General features: G+C 41.0%; 1 protein-coding gene across 1 annotated transcript in view; it reads left to right on the top strand.

Moving 5' to 3' along the window:
• Positions 1–16,652, top strand: part of KIF13A (kinesin family member 13A) — a 120,014-nt gene continuing 103,362 nt past the window's right edge. Inside the window, exons 1-2 of the mRNA XM_080340724.1 lie at positions 1–523; positions 803–893. Of these exons, the coding sequence (XP_080196850.1) occupies positions 469–523; positions 803–893 (146 nt within the window). The 5' untranslated portion in view covers positions 1–468. The remainder of the gene's footprint in view (positions 524–802; positions 894–16,652) is intronic.

The raw sequence follows: 16,652 nt of genomic DNA, 5'->3' as shown, positions 1-16,652 counted from the left end.
CACCTCCCCACCCCGTTCCGAAGGCGTTCGTGACTCTCCGTCCCTTTCCGCCGCCGCGGTCTCTCCCTGCCCCCTCACCGCTTGCCTGGGCGCTGCAATCCCGGCGGGAGCAGGCGGAAGATGGCGGCTGGGATTGGAGGGGAGGCGGCGGCAGGAGCAGCAGCAGCAGTTATGCAAACGAGGCCGTCAGCAGCCAGAGCCGGTGCGGACCGCGGCTGAGCAGGGAGGCGACTGGGGCTGAGCCACCACCGCCCTCCCCGGCGCCGGACCCTCCTCCTCGCCCTCCCTCCCTCTCTCCCTCCCTCGTCGCCTCTCGCCTTCCCCGCCTGCCCCGGCCCCCCGCCCTCACCTCTGCCCGGCATGGACGCTGGCACTCCGCCGTGTCGCTGTGCGCGGCGCTGCGAGGCCGCGAGCCGCCGCTGCCGCTGAGCGGGGCCGCCCGGCGCTCCCGGGACGGGGCGGGGGAAGATGTCGGACACCAAGGTGAAAGTTGCCGTCAGGGTCCGGCCGATGAACAGGAGAGGTAACCGTCGGGCGGCGCTGGGGAAGGGGGCGGCGGGGTCTCGGGGCGCGGAGGCAGCGGGGGTGTGGGGAGGGGGCGGCACCGGGGCGCGCCTGAGGCGCCCGGGCAGGCGGCAGGATTGAACCCCCTCACACGCACCCGCAGCCCCTCTCTCGGGCAGGGGTGAGAGCCTCCCCCCGCCCCGAGGGGGAGCCGGCGGGGGGCGAGCTGCCCCGGCGTGCGAGGAGACGAGGGGCTGCTCTGGCCGTGGGTACAGCCCCTCGCCGTGTCGCCTTGCAGAGCTGGACCTGAATACCAAGTGCATCGTGGAGATGGAAGGGAACCAGACTGTGCTTCACCCTCCGCCTTCCAACACCAAGCAGGGAGAAAGGTAAAAAAAACCCCAAAACAACAGGTCGCCGTGTCCCCAAAACATCCCCCGTTTCTCTGCCTCACCCTCGCAGACGCTTCGGCGGCCGGCTTTGTTAGGGGAGCGGCGGGGTCCTAGGGGTCTTGCTCGGTGCCTTTTGGGGGTGCGGGTAAGCGGGCGAGGGTGAGCTCCAGCCAGAGATGGCCGAGTTGGGCTTGCATCCCTGGGAGGTAAGGACCAGAGCCTCTTCTGGCTTCCTGAGGGGAGTCAGAGGTACCCAAATTGGGATACGGAGACAGAAGATCCCCTACTGGCCTCCCAGGCTTAAAAGCTGATTCTTGATTCACTGCTCAAAAAAAGAAAAGAAAGCTGTTGATTAGGTAAGGACGTAAACCAACTGTGCGTGCTGTTTTCAGAAATTTCCCTTGTGTGCAGACTGCTAATAATGTAACCTGTGGGAGAATAAGAAGCAGAATCTGACTTTTATGCTGGGTATTTTTTTGTAGTTTGTTTACTAGGTTTTAACGTATTTACATTTGAAAAGGTTGTAATTGGTAGGTCCTTTTTTAATTCAGTGTTGTTCTGTGAAGTAGCCTATGAGAATATGTTAAAATAATTTTGAAATCTGGCGTTTAGTTGTGATGCCCCAGTAAAGAATACCCTTGGAAATAATCCAAAATACCAATGCACTAGACTGTAAAAATAGATCAGAACAGGAAAAGATTTCTTTCCTTTGAGGGAGTGTGGGGAAAGACAGGGAGGTGCAAGGGGAATAGTTACGTTGTATGCTTATCTCTTCAGTTACCTGTTGACTGCTCAGCTAAAGTTGATCTGTGAAATGTATTTAATGCCGAAGAATGTGAAAACGTTTGCATGGTTATGGAGATTTTAATCTGAACACGTTCCTACTGCTCAAGGTTTTATTAAGAATATTTTTGATTGAGTTCATAGTAGTTATGAAGAAACTGTAGTGTAAGAATGTGGTGTTTGTTTGTTTGTTTTCAAACGCAGTATGTCATGTTTTTATAGTTTTCCAGCATGTTTTGACGTGTCCAAATTGTGAAGGTGCTTCTCATGTTAATGCATATACTGGAAAACAGCTGTAATCACACCATTTTAACTTAAATCCAATTTACATTGTCTTCAGAACTGTGTTGTGGCTAATGGGCTGGCCTGGGTCTTGAAAGATCTGTGCTGGTTTCCTCTTCCTTGCACAGATCTTTGTGTGATCTTCTACAAGCCATGCTGCCTTTTTGGATCTTAGCATCCAATCTGTAAAATGGAAATCTTGTTTTTCTTGAGACTATTCTATTTTGGAAAGTTTTGGGGTTTGTTTCACCCCTTCCGTTTATTGAAGTGTGTATATGACCTCCATCACAACACCGCTGTAATAACACTAATTCTTTAAAGTGAGTGGATTTGACAGGTATAAAACATGAAATACAAATGGCAAAGCAAGAACAGAATTAAGATTATTAAATCATTATTTCAATAGACTAAAGAGCTTAAGGGCCAGATGTTTTAATAAAGAGCCTGTAATCTGTGAGTTTTGAGCTTGTTGTGCACATTGGCCACAGGTATTCAGTGAGACTGTGAAGTGACTCTCTGTCTTTTGAGAGCTTGTGTTTATCTGGCATTAATATCTATATTATAAATTATCTTACTTCATTGGATTTGGCTTCTGATTGTGTGCTGAAAGCCTCAGGAGTGAGCTGTGACACTTGTGTGCCACCTCACTGTTGGCAGCTGTGTTGGCAAGTGATGCTGTCCCGCTTTCAGCCCAGGGTGAGGCTGGAATTTGTCTGGCTCTTACAGGTGTAACTTGCATGTTTGAAGCAACTGCCTGATGTGAGCGGATTCGAAATATCTGTGAGAAATACTGCTCGGAAGTAACTCATACGGTCTGAGTACCTTCTAAATGGCAGATGTTGTATGTAACCTGTTGAGATACCTAATAGATTTTATAGCACCTTGTGAAGATCCTTCTATCTTCTTCAGTGCTAAACTGATGATTTCTATTTTTTGCTCAAGATAAGTAGTTTAATTTCTCGTGATGAAGAATGAATTCTGTTTTATGTGTACCTACCATAAAATGTCTGTATAAACTGGCTCTGAATTGCTGAGTAGTTGCTGTTTGTACTTGGCCGGGTTAGAGATGTCAAATGGATTTTTGGTTTTCTTTGTGTAGCATGTTTTTATATAGCTCAACTGGATTTTTTTCTTTCAGAGCAACCATGTCATTGCAAAAATGATTTCACTCGTTAGGGTGATTAATTGGTCTTTCTCGACTATATGGCTTTGTTTTAATGTTGTGTTTAGTCTTACCTTTCCCTTTTTACATGTAATCTTTTTATATGGAAATTTTCCATTTCTTACTGAATGGAAGTACAAGTTTATACTGCAATTCAGAATAAGTAGCCTTCTAAAGCAAATTTGGTTTCTAGTGCTGCTTCTCTTAATTAAGATAAGGCTGTGAGGGAGTGGGGGTGAATACAGAACCATGCTGTTTACTTTCTTCTTTCAGTTATAATTTTTAAGTTATGGACAGAATTTTCTGAAATAAAATTGGATGACTCTTTAATTATAATATTGTAAAATTTGCTCTTGGAGGACTATCCAAGGTTAGGAAAAATGAGATTTTACTAGTTTTGCGTATTTGGTACAGAGCTTTGGAATTAAATCTAAGTTCAGATGCATACTGTTAATCACTCTCTAGGTTTTTTTTAAAGATATTTCTGAAGCATTTTAGATAGGCAAACAGTTATAGTTTTACAAGTGGTGAAAAAAGCCTAAAATCTCTGCCAGTGCTGTCATATGTCCAACTTATAAAACTGTATTAGAGGTAAAGTAATCAGTTATAACCATAAATGAGAACAGGGTTCTGACTCCGTCTTCTAACTACTAGACCACATAGCATCCAAACCTTAACAAACACAGCTACAAAATAGTAATTGTAATTAAATACAAGTGTTCTGTCTTTTTATAAGCAGCAGGCCTGCCATTCCCCACAGAGACACAACTTCTAGCGTTCTAAACTGACAAAGGAGGAAAACCAGAACGTAGTAAAACTGAACAGTTGGAGTCTGAAAGGCACAGGAAAATCTTTATCAAAATAATACGAGACAGTTCAGAAAGGGACGTTTTTCATGAGCTGGTATCAGGTACAATCTCTGGTGCTGGCAAGGTTGTTGCAAGTTGGTTGTTGGGCTTCATACCTTTAACCCTTGTTTTATTAGTAGCAATAGCTTCCTTTATATATGCCTGAGTGTGCTTGTGTGTCACTTTAGTCACCTCTCGTGTCTCTCGTCTGCTTCCTGAAAAAAATTGCTCGAACTTACAGTTTTTTAGAGGTGGGTGTTATGCTTCAAAGCCAACTGTGTACATCCTGCTGTCTTGCTATAAATGTTTGTATTTGATTGTTGGCAATTAGATACAATATTAAAATGTAACTATGAGATAATTAGAGTATGGAGTTACAACCTTTCAAAATATTTGAGTAATCTTTTACAATGTAAATTTTACATCTCTCTCTAGGTCTATGAAAGGTTTGGCTTTACATTAGGCATATTATTTTTTAGAATGACAAATTAGGTTTTGCTAGCTTCCCTCCTCTGCTTTTGATTGTTGATAGGCTTTTCTCCAACCATTCATTTCAGCTACACTTTTTAATGTATAGGATCTGAAAACAGAAGTTTCATTTTACTTCCTTGACAACAGTTCTTCATGACCTGATTTTTCTTTTAGTAAGCAAAATATTTGTCCTGACAGAAATAAACAAGGAACTATGGAGACAGTAGAACTGAAATACTATTTCAACTGTAGTCCTGACCAAAACAAAAATTAATGTTGGGCAATTTATTCCATTAGAGTGCAATAGCCTTGTGCAAACTTTGCCTTATTAAAAATCTCAGTGCAGAAAATAAGAAAGAAATAATCAGGGTGTAGAGCTGAACTTAAAGTTGCCACTCTTCTCTGAAAGTATATTTGTTGCCTGGCTTAACTGCATTTAAAAAAAAAAAAACAACAACCTCTTACAACTTGCTTGCTCTGTTTTCTTCCATCGTCACTTTGATAACAGACAAATAGCACCAAGGCCTAATTCTACCTGGTTAAACTTTTATAGCTCTGAATCACTAAAGATTCCAGAATATATGGAGGCTTTTTTTTGAGGAGGTTTAAGCTCTGTAATAAAATAAATAGTAAGGAACAGGTGTGTGTGTGTCTAGTGCTTCTAGGTCATTATACTTCCAAAGATGAATATCTGAAGCACAAACTTCTTCCCTAGGTATCTTGTCCTAAAACATATTTGCAGAGAACAGCTGTTGTTCCCCTCTGCCTCAGAGAAAGCATGATTTTAGGTGGTCTTTAGTATATAGTCCTTTATGTGGTGGTTGTGGCATTTTTTTTACATTTTCATGGATTGGTTTGAATAGCATCAGAGAAAAGAGAAGAGGGCTGTTGTAGGGAGAGTATCTCTGTTTCTGGTAATGGTCCCTTTTTCAAACTTAAACTTGAAGGTAAAATAGGGCAACTGTTAATGATTTCCATATCTGAAGGAATGACAATAAGATCATGTCTTTGCATATACTCCAAATTATCACCTGTGTGAGGTAGATCATAAAATAATAGCAGGCAGCAACTTTTATCTTTGCCTGCAGGAAATGGTGCAAGTAATCTGACTTTGACCTCTTGTGTTAACTTTCCTGTTAGATACCAATGTTCAGGATGTGAACTGTTAGCTTTGAACCTTTGTAGAAGAGGTGTGTTTGAATTATGAAATGTGTGGTTGGAAAATGTAATTTCAGAGCTATTTTTGCATTGCTTTAGTTCATTCATGGCTCAGATGGGACACTAGATGCAATTCTGTGAAATTGCTGTTCTTAAATTCCATGTAAATTGAAACAAAATGAGACACAAAAATACTGCATGGCATGACTCTTAATTCTTCCTGAGGTGGCCTGAACTGTGAGTAAATGCAACACCCATTATTTTACCATGTTTATGAGATCTAGACAGCTGTTAGGGCCTTGTGCTTTGGTCTGTAAATGGCATTGCTAGAGGAAACTACCGTTGGGAGCTGTTGGGAGTGTGGCTAAGCAGCTGGCAGTATTTCAGAACAAAAATAGATAAAGTGTTTGAAGAGAAGGAAAACTGCTTGGTATGACCATGTTTAGGCAATCATTGCTTTGTATCCATTCTCTGCTTTTGGACTACTGAGTACCATGTTCAAATATTTTTGAGTAGAACACAGTAAAATGAAGTTCAGCTTTGAACTTGTCCAGTTTTTCTGTTTTATGGTGTTAAAAATGCCCACACTGTGAAACACGGAAAGATTTACTAAAAAAGATTACTAGGCCTTTAGACACGCTTAGCTTCTGTGTTTAGAAGGGGCAAGTATGCATCCACTTGCCTATTACTGCAGCCAGAGGTGGTGTTTGAGATCCAGATTACTAGTCAATACATCTTGAATATGATGTTTATTGAAATGCATTATGAATTTTAAAAAATATGTAGGTCTTTAAAAATGAATTTAGTTTTGCTCCTGTTCTTTGGGGAGATCAGAATTAAAGGAAAAATTCTATTTTCACCTCCTTTACCTCCTTAGTATAAGTAGTAGGCAGCTTTCTGGTTTTGAAAACAAGATTAGATTTGCTCTATTGTGCATCTGGTAGATTTATTAAATGTGCATATGATAAGATTTCAGACTTCTAATTAAATTCACTGTAATGTAATCATTAAAAAATTGAAATGATACTTGTAAATGTATTGTAGTGACTATGGCATAGCCTGGATTTAAAGTGCTTCAGCAGGTGCTTAAGAAGTCCCTGTTCAGCAGAACCTGGGCTCAGAAAGAAGCAGCGCTCACCAGCTGCCCTTCCATGTAAGTCTGTGTACTGCACAGAGCTGGGGTGCAAATCCTGATACAAAGTTTTGGGGATAAAGTGAATCCCTCCTTGCTTTCAGGCCTGCAGTGCACCATGCGCAGGCAGGCGTCTGTTATTCAGGGACTCAACATGGTGCTACTTCTAGTAATAAAATTAGAGCTAAATCTTTAAATTGACAAGTGTACTTGTTGCTGTTGTGTTTTTGACATTGTCAGATTTGAAGTCCTTCGTTCCTCTGAAGTTGGGTACAGATTGAGTAGCAGTACTGCCTCTGGCTGTGTTGCTGGTGTCTCTTGCGTGGACAGATTGTCCTTCATGGTGGGAAAGCTGTCCAGTGTCTTTGCTTATTTGGCCCACCCTGGGCATAGTTTGAATCTATTAATGGAAACAATTACTGTCTACGGTAGCGAAATGCCAGCTGCTGCTGCTGCAATGCTGTGCAGGTGCTGTTGCTTAACTGGATAACATCTCTGACTGCTCGGTTACTTGTATTTTGTGAGGATTTCTGTTACTGACAGCAGAGTGTGGAGAAGGCTCTTTAAGGAAGCGTGAAAGCATTTACTGGAGACAGTGAATTTTACGTCTCCTCCGTAAGTGCAGCCTACAAAGAAAAGGACCCTGCTGTGCAATGATGTGCACCACAGGACTTGGTATCAAGTTAACTTGAGACCCAAAGCACCACGTTAACTTCAACAGTTATGCTGTTGCCTGGAAGTGATGTTGCTCTGTGTCTTTTTACAAGAGACAGTAGAAGGTGTATAAGCTTGTTCAGTCAGTACCTGACTTTGTATGTTGATATGAGAGTTCTGAGGTCTGCTGGAGCTGTTTGTGTGTGTCTTTATGATCCTTCTGTGGCATGTGGTGGGTACTCACTGGAGCCTGAGTGCAGAGCTTGGTAAGTTAACAACAAGCAGATTGAAAGTTTGCTATATGAAGGCAGTTGGAAAAATGCATTGCTGACAGGAGCTGGAAATCACAGAATAGTTTGGGTTGGAAGGGACCTTCAAAGGTCATCTAGTCCAACCCCCCTGCCATGAGCAGGGACATCTTCAACTAGATTAGGTTGCTCAGAGCCCTGTCCAGCCTGGCCTGGAATGTTTCCAGGGATGGGGCATCTACCACCTCTCTGGGAAACGTGTGCCAGTGTTTCACCACCCTCATAGTAAAAAATGTATTCCTCATGTCTAGCCTGAATTTCCCTTCCTTTAGTTTAAAACCATTACCCCTTGTCCTATTGCAACAGGCCCTGCTAAGAAGTCTGTCCCTCCCTTTTTAAGCACTCAAAAGCTGCAGTAAGGTCTCTCTGGAGAGTATGAGTTACACAAGCTGTTCTCAGTGCTATGGGAGGGTGTCACTTTATGTCATTTCTAATTTTTGGGGAAAAGGGAATGAATGGCTTTCTGATGCTGTTGTGCTTGGTTAGTGTTAGTTAACCTCTCTAGTTCTGACCTTTATTTTGGATAGATGAGATGCCTTTTTATCTAAAAATAATAATTAAGAAACTCAACCCTCAGTCGTCAAAATATCCAATGAAATTAATAACCATATCCTGAACTAATACATTCCTTAGTCATCAGCTGCAACCTTTATCTGGCATTTCATTATATTGTAAATAGAGACTTTGTCAAGCATGTACATGCTTACCAAATACACCTACATCTTCCTTGGATAATGTGAAGTTTGTGACTTGTAAGGTGTAACTTTTTCACTAGGAAATAATCTGAATGTTCTGTCTCATTTCACATAGATCACTATAGGGAAATGTGTATGGTAGCAGCCCTTAATGAAGTCAATGATGGCTTATTGTCCTAGAGCAACTTATTTGCTATTTAAGCATTATAACTCAGGATGAAGATTTATACCACAACTACCCTCTTGACAGATTAAGGCATGAATATGTTTTGTGGGTTATTAATGGTACAGTACTTATTTTGAGGTATATCAATCAGCACAGCGGTAGAAAGGCGTGTCTGAAACATTGCTGTCTGCTTGTGTTTGTGCCTGGTAAACCAGCATGGTTAATGATGATGCTGAAGATAGAGCAAAGAGGCTCATTGTGCACTCGCAACAGAGTATGTACTTATGGTCTTTTTTTCTAGATGCTAACCGCCACCAAGCCGGTGCTGCTGCCTCTTCATGTTTGCTAAAAGCATAGACAGTAGGCTAGAACTGGCTTATTTTGAGATCCATGACACCTTTGCATCTTCTTTTTGCTGTGTATGGATATTCCAAGAATTCTGAGCATTTCATAAACGTGAATCAAAGCAGCTACTGTGGCTGGAATGGCATGCTTATCTCTGCATGTGTTTATGAAGACACTGTTCAATATGTTTAAATTACCAGGATGCAGTGTTAACTGTAAACTTACTATAAAATAACTTGGTGCTTTGTTTTAAAAACACATTGCTGAAATTATCAACACAAATATTGTTTATGGTTTTTTTTTTAGTTTATTAGAGAATATTTTAGACTTGAAAATAAAATGAAAAAATGTACACGATCTTCTGTTTATTGAGCTTATGTTTTCTTCTACAGTCTTTTTTTTAAACGTAAATATTAATCCCAAGTAAGTAGTGTTCAAAAGCCTCCAGGTGAGCTTAAATTTTCTTTTTCTAATATAAGGCTTCAAAATTCTGAATCTGTCTTTTGAGCTACAGGAATAATTTTTCTAACGTTAAATACAAGTATCTGGAACTCTGTTTCACTTTATATTTCCTATATGATGACAAGGAACATCAGACTTTAGATAAGAAACTGAAGTACTTGATACTTCTTCCCACATGGTTTCCACTTTTCTTCTGACTTTATGATTAAAATAATGTGCAGCATAGCTGAGAAGGGCAAATTTGATTGTTTTAGAGCAGAAGGAAAAAGGATTGGGTGCAGTGGGAAGGGAAGTTTATCTGCAGAACAAATGGATTTGTACAGTGAGTGGCACTGGCTACATTGTGATTTTTAGTACTTAGAAGTTCTCAATTTTGTTGAATATTTGCTTCAAATTCAATTTTACTGTGTGATTCAAAAGCCAAGTCTTGTTTTACAGTAGATGAGCTTTTGCTAAAGATAAGTCAACAGAGCATTCCAGTGGAGGCACAGAGCTGGCGGAAGTTTTCTACTGGCAAAACAGCTTTATGGCCCTGAATGAGCAGCATCCTGGTCTGCTTTGGAAAGTTTCTTTGTCAGCATCTGTCGTGAGTTTTTTATGTATGCAATGTGATGTAAGTCTGCAGCACTTCAGACTTGCTTAGGGTCAGTAGTGCCACCTCCCTGAGTGATGCAAGTCTGAAGCATTTTTATATTTTTTGCTGTTTTTTCCTTTCTGTCACACAGTGTTGTCATTCCCTATTTTGGGTTGTTTCTAAATTTCCTTTAGTCTTGCAATGTGTTTTCAGAGAATTTTATGTAACGAAATCAGGCTGAAACTGGAATTGGCCATTTGGTAAAATAAATGTTCCTATATTCACTGTATTCAGCTGAAGACGTTAATACGTGACTTATGTATCCTCTGAATGCTCAGCAAGAAGTAGCTGAGTTTGGGTGAGTTTTTTAAAGAGAACTTTGCAGCTATGTAAGAGCAGAAACCATCTGCAGTCTTCCTGCGCTTTGCTATTGTTCTGTATTGTGATAAAAAGATGGTTCTGAAGGTGTTGTCAGAAGCATATAATGGAACATCATCCCAGCACTCAGATTTTGCTGGTTTGGACCTTCTTACCATAACGACAAGTGGGTATGCTATTCTGGAAGAAACTGTCTAGAAAACCATCTGGTATTTTCTGTAATGACTATTACATTTTTAAAAAGTTTTGAATAGCTCTCCTTCTTCTGGTGTAAATCTAATCCTTTTACCTACATTCTTGATTGGAATGCCCTTGAGAAATGCTGCTTCAGTGTTTGCAGAGAAACCGACACATAAGAAATGTAAAAGATGTCTTGTTAATGGATTTGCTGCTGATGTGTTAGAATATAGGGAAAGGATACTTGGGGACCAGAACTGAAAGGATAATGGAAGGCAAAAAAGAGGTACAGAAATGGATCATAGATCATTTTGGTTGGAGGAGATTCTCACAATCATAGAGTCCAACCATAACCTAACTCTAGCACTAAACCATGTCCCTAAGAACCTCGTCTAAACGCCTTTTAAACGCCTCCAGGGATGGTGACTCAGCCACTTCCCTAGGCAGCCTGTTCTAATGCCTGACAACCCCTTCCATGAAGAATTTTTTCCTAGTATCCAATCTGAACCTCCCCTGGCGCAACTTGAGGCCATTTCCTCTTGTCCTATCACTTGCTACTTGGGAGAAGAGACCAACACCCTCCATGCTACAACCTCCTTTCAGGTAGTTGTAGGCAGCGATCAGGTCTCCCCTCAGCCTCCTTTTCTCCAGGCTAAACAGCCCCAGTTCCCTCAGCTGCTCCTCATCAGACTTGTGCTCCAGACCCCTCACCAGTCTTGTTGCCCTTCTCTGAACTCTCTCAAGCACTTCAATGTTTTTCTTGCAGTGAGGGGCCCAAAACTGAACACAGAATTTGAGGTGGGACCTCACCAGCACCAAGTAGAGTGGCACAATCACTTCTCTATTCCTGACACAAGCCAGGATGCTGTCGGCCCTTTTGCCCAGCTGGGCACACTGCTGGCTCATATTCAGCTGCTGTCAATCAACACCCCCAGGTCCATTTCTGCCACGCCGCTTTCCAGCCACTCTTCCCTGAGCCTGTAGCACTGCCTGGGGTTGTTGTGACCCAAGTGTAGGACTCAGCACTTCAACATCATGTTGTTGGATGCCCAACATCATAATGAAATTCCTCAAAGTACATGTCGGAGGAAAATAAAACAAGCAAACAACAAAACCCAACAGCATCCAGTAAGCTTTCCTCTATCCTTCCGAAAATGTGTATGAGAAACTGACATTCTCTGGGCTGGTACTGCAGTCTTCATATGTGTTCTATTTGAGATCCAAGTTGAAACCAAAAAGGAAATTCAGTTCTTGTAAACAGACCATTGAACACAGGACAGCATGCCCTGTAGCTTCCTTGTCAATAGCTTCCAAGTCCTTAGTATATTTATTGTTTGAGGTGTTTGTAACATTGCAGCTAAGTTCATGTCATATTTCTGATTTTTGTTGTGTAGTTATATTTTAACATTGAATCTGTACTGTTTATTATATTTAATGTTTGTCATGATTGAGAATCTATGTAAATTGGCTGTGAAATAATCCACTTGGAAACATTTGTGTATGCATCAAAAGGACAATGAATGTATGAAAATGCAACATTTAATTGTTCTCCTAAAGTCTCTTTCAATGGAACAGTATCTTGAATTTTTTAAATAAATTCAGTAGATGTTCTGTCCCTCTCAGCATCTCAGTTCCATGGCTGGATTCCCCCTTACTGTTGAGAGGCCTGGGTGCTGAAGGAGAGGCATGTCTGACTTCCTTGTGCTGAAAGTTAGAAGTTAGCTCTTGCCAGTTGCATTTTAAAATGCTCAGTAGGGCATAGATTTTGAGTGCTGAACCTAGACAGATTATTAGCCTAATCTGTCTTCCCTTGTTTAATACTCTTTTGGGTGGGCTACATCTTCTCAAATAGTTTTTGAAGTTTCAGTTTTGCAGATTTGAATGTAACAGTGAGAGGCTTTTTTCAGAAATACTAATGGTGTGCAAGCTTTGTGCCCTTAGTATACTCTCTCCTCACTGCTATCCACACTCACAGTTAGAAGCTTTGCGTATGCTTCAAGGAATGTGGTGTACCTTTATTTGAAGTTTCAGAATGGCATCTTGCAACTTTGTGCTAGTTTAAAGCCAGAAATGCATATCTGGCAGTGTTGGACTGGCCGAATGACCTTAATGTTTTGCAGTGCTCATGTGTTTTCTGAGTTACATTTCTTCTGGTACATGGTCTGACCCATATTGTTTGTTGCTGTTTGAGAATTTCATACCTGAATAAGGAAGAAATTCATGGCTTGTGTGCAAGACAGACTCAAATATACTTTGAAAATATTCTTGCACTCAAGACCAAAGTGTAAAATTAATTTAATAAGAGTTTCTTCAAGCCAACTCAATCTGTCATCCTCGGTCAAGAAGGGTGTTGTAGAGTAACTTTTGGAGGATCTCACAGTTTAAATACTTATTTTTTCTTAGGGTATCTGCATCTTCATGATTCAGAAAAGATGGAGGCAATTGAGTCACGTAAGTGACCTCTTGCCTGCTTGCCTTTGCCGCGATTAAAAAGGGAAAGTAAATGCTAGATCTTGTGGACTTTGAAATGAGATACTAAAAATGGAATTACAGAATTGAACTTTGAGGGAGGATTTTTTCATCAACAGTGTATATAAATGAAAGAAAATAGAAATATTAATGATGATATGCAGTTGTTAGGTAGGAAAAGAAAAACTAAATTAGGTCATTTTTTATTTTCAAGAACCATTTAGGAGTGATAACAGTCTGACAATCTGTTGACTGGTAGCTGTAGTGAGTAGTTTTGGAGTTTAGTGAGCTCAAGGTGAGTGTTTGATTAGACTAGGAAACTTGCACATTTTTTCCAAATAATAGTGGAAAAGCCTTGTACTTGAAATACATTTATAATTGCCATTCTACTTTGCGTCCAAAATAGAAGGCAAGTTATAGATTCCCTACAGAACTTTTGCTCTAAATGGAAGGAGCGGAGTGTGCTATGTGTTTAGTTGTTTTTCTCTCGTAAAGATCTGGATTGGCTAATTAATGATTGTTTTAAAAATCATGTTACTACTCTTGTTTGTTTGTTCTCTCCCTGTAGCTGTTTCTGCATATCAGGGAGGTCACTTCTTTGCCCCAGTACTGTTAATCTAAGAGTACTAAGAGTATTTGAAATGGTATGCTTGCCTTAGCTGCAGCTTCTCTTGTGGCACATCTTTCTACTCATGCCCCTTTACTTTCATATCTCAGTTTGCAGATGAAGTTGATGAAAATAAATTGACCTGGTCTGAAGTTGCTTATCAAACAACATGACTTTTAGATATTTTTGGAATAGAATGGCTACTTAAGCAAAAATGAAACTGTTGGTTCCTTATTACCTTGAAAGTTGTGGAGAGTTGAGTGCTGCTGCTGGCCTTTATTTAAAATATTAATGATGGTAGTCCAAGTTGGAAAGCAACACTGAAAAATTAATGTGATTAACTTTTTCAATAATTTTGAACTTAATGCTGTATTTGTTAAACCTTAATTTTGTTTGCAGTATTGCTGCTCACCTACTTTGTTTCTTCACGTTCTTATCTTAATGTTCCTCACCAAAACCCACTGACCTCAGTAGTATTTGCCTTCTCGGATCACGAAGTAATGCAATGCTTACCAGAATTCAGAACCTGCCTACCCTTTCATATGGTGTTTCAGACTGATCTCCTTGTTCTGAGTCTTTCTCTTCTTCCGTGACATATGCCTTCATTCCCTTCTAAGGATTTTTGTCAACTTTCTGACAGACCACATGTAATTCTCCTTTATTTCTTCCAGCTTGTTTTGTGTAATTCTGTTTGCTCTGCAGGCAGATCTCTAGGTAGATCATTTGGGCTGTGGATTATTTATAGCAGATATAATTAGCTGAGTTGCAGCTCCTGAAACAGAAGAATTGCAGCTTGGTGTTGTGGAAGTTTAGCTGGAAGCTCTGTGGGGCCTCACCTCCTCCTGTGCAGAGCTGGACTCAGAGCCTGGTTTTACAGAGCAAATACTGGGCAGCTGTGGGTGGTGTTGGCTTGTGTCTAGCAAGGCTTCATCACCCTCTGCTGTGCCTGCTGCATCTGAAGCTTGTGATTGTCCCTCTGAATGTGGAAGTGGGAGGAGGTAGCAGTGACGGAGTCAAGCGCAATGCCATGGGTAGGAAAGGGCGAAAAGGCGGTGGGTGTGGGCCTCTGCTCCTGTTTCACTAGTTCAGAGGCAGTGCAGGATGAGCACATGTTTGGGTAAAGAGGCAAAGCTGATGGGGTCTCCTTAAACTCAGAGTGCAGTGACTGGCTATGCAAAGTAATTGAACTAATTGGGTCCACATTCTTGGGTTGGGTGTTTCGGGGGGACTGCAACAGGCTTCTGAGTGTATACTCTGTTATCTCAGATTTGGCGTTGTCAGGAGTGTTTCAGCATACATTCATTGTGAGTAGTGGAGCTGACTGCAGATCATATGGTCATATGGTACTAAATGGAACTATAAAGCTGTTCTGTGACCATTTAAAGTCAAATTTAAAGTACTTCATTAAATACGAGGAACAAAGTGGTTGAACTACTTCACTGAAAAGCGTGGTAAAACTTCCAGTTTGATTTAAATACACCTATTGGCTTTACTGATTGAGCAGTACCAGGAAAAGCATCCATTGGGAAAAACCACATTTTTCACTGTTCTCTTTATGAAAAAGGTGTTCCATTGTGTAACTGCATTATGGGATCACTTGCACGCATTTCTTATCCCAGTGAAAAAACCTGTGTCTCCCATCTTAACTGCCTCTGAATACACGGCAGCACAGGCCACAGACTGTGCTGCAGTCTCTGGGATTGCATGTGGGTGTCGGCCCAGCCAAGGGTGACTGTGCAGGCTCCTAAAACATACACAGCTAATCTTTATACTAAACCTTATCATTTCTGTGCAAGCATCTATAGAGATGAAGTTTATGTCTTTCTCTGCTCTACTCCAGTTTAACTTTCTCTTTCCTCTACCTTTCATCCTCCTGGCCTTCTACCTGCATTCTTCCATGCCTTTTAAAGATACCATTTAAAGTGTTATCTCCAGAAATAATGGTGCTGTTAGCAAATCCCCACAGCACTCTGCTGCTCATTCTAAATTGGAGGCTTTGTTTATCTTTAATTGTCTGCAGTTGGTGTAGTAGCATGTGTGTGGTGGTTGTGTCTCAGCTCCTTTGCTTTCTATGTCTTACTTCTCTGAGTAACTTACCTTGTGGTTAGTGGTGTGTTGTGGTTTTTTTGGTGTATTTTTTTTTTTTTTTTTAATTCTGTTATCAGCTGCTTTGCATTTATGTTTCTGTGTGCTAACTGCTGAATATCTGTCTCCTATTCTGAAACTTGTCAGGAGTGGCAGCTTGATTTCTTTATAAGATGACCATGTTTTCTACTTTAGAGGTTGCTTGAGGTCTTTTGCCACGTCAATAAGAAAAATCTTATAAGGGAATAACTTTTTTCACGATGCAGCTGTGCTTAGCATGCTGCTGCTGAATGGGAGCTAAAACATTTAGCTAGACCCCTGTGACTTTCTGCAGGGTGATACAGACTCTCATGTTCCCCAACTCTCCCTCCCTTAACTTGAAGGGCTCATTTGCCCACTGTATCCAGCCTGGGGCTGTGCACTCAAGTGATACCTAATCAGGTGCTTTCCACCATGTGAATGTGTCCATGGACCATCTCTGTTTTTAGACGTCGTCCTCTTCGCCACTTTTTTGCTTTGTTTTGGGCATGAGCTAATAAAAGCCTGGCTGGACTCAGTGTCTGTTTTGTGTCTGTGCAACAAACCTGCAACATGGTTAAAATTCTTACAGGTAATGTCAGTGGGAAGATACTTCAAACAACTTCTGCCTTTTGGTAAAGTAATACAGTAGTGTTCCACTCTCTGTAAACAAATGTTCATAAAATGAGTTGTGGATATAAGCCTGGCTCTGCAGTCTGAGATCACAGCTCAAAAAAAACATTTTAAGGGGATAATACTGTTGGCTGCAAATCAAGGAAGGGAAAAAGATTCAGTGAGGACTTAAATAAGAATGAACAATTTTTCAAGAAAGAAGGAGCTGTGGATAGACTTCAGGCTGTTTGAGTAAAATTTCATTGAGAATACCATATGCTGAACATGTTGTGTTTTAAATATAAAAGTGTATCTGGAGAGAAACAAATTGTTTAAGGAAACAACTATTTTCCAGCAGTGGTATGCTGTG

The sequence above is a fragment of the Nesoenas mayeri genome, assembly GCF_963082525.1.
Source record: "Nesoenas mayeri genome assembly, chromosome: 2".
Lineage (NCBI taxonomy): Eukaryota > Metazoa > Chordata > Aves > Columbiformes > Columbidae > Nesoenas > Nesoenas mayeri.
The sequence above is the reverse complement of the archived record's forward strand: the minus strand, read 5'-3'. Positions and strand labels throughout refer to the sequence as shown.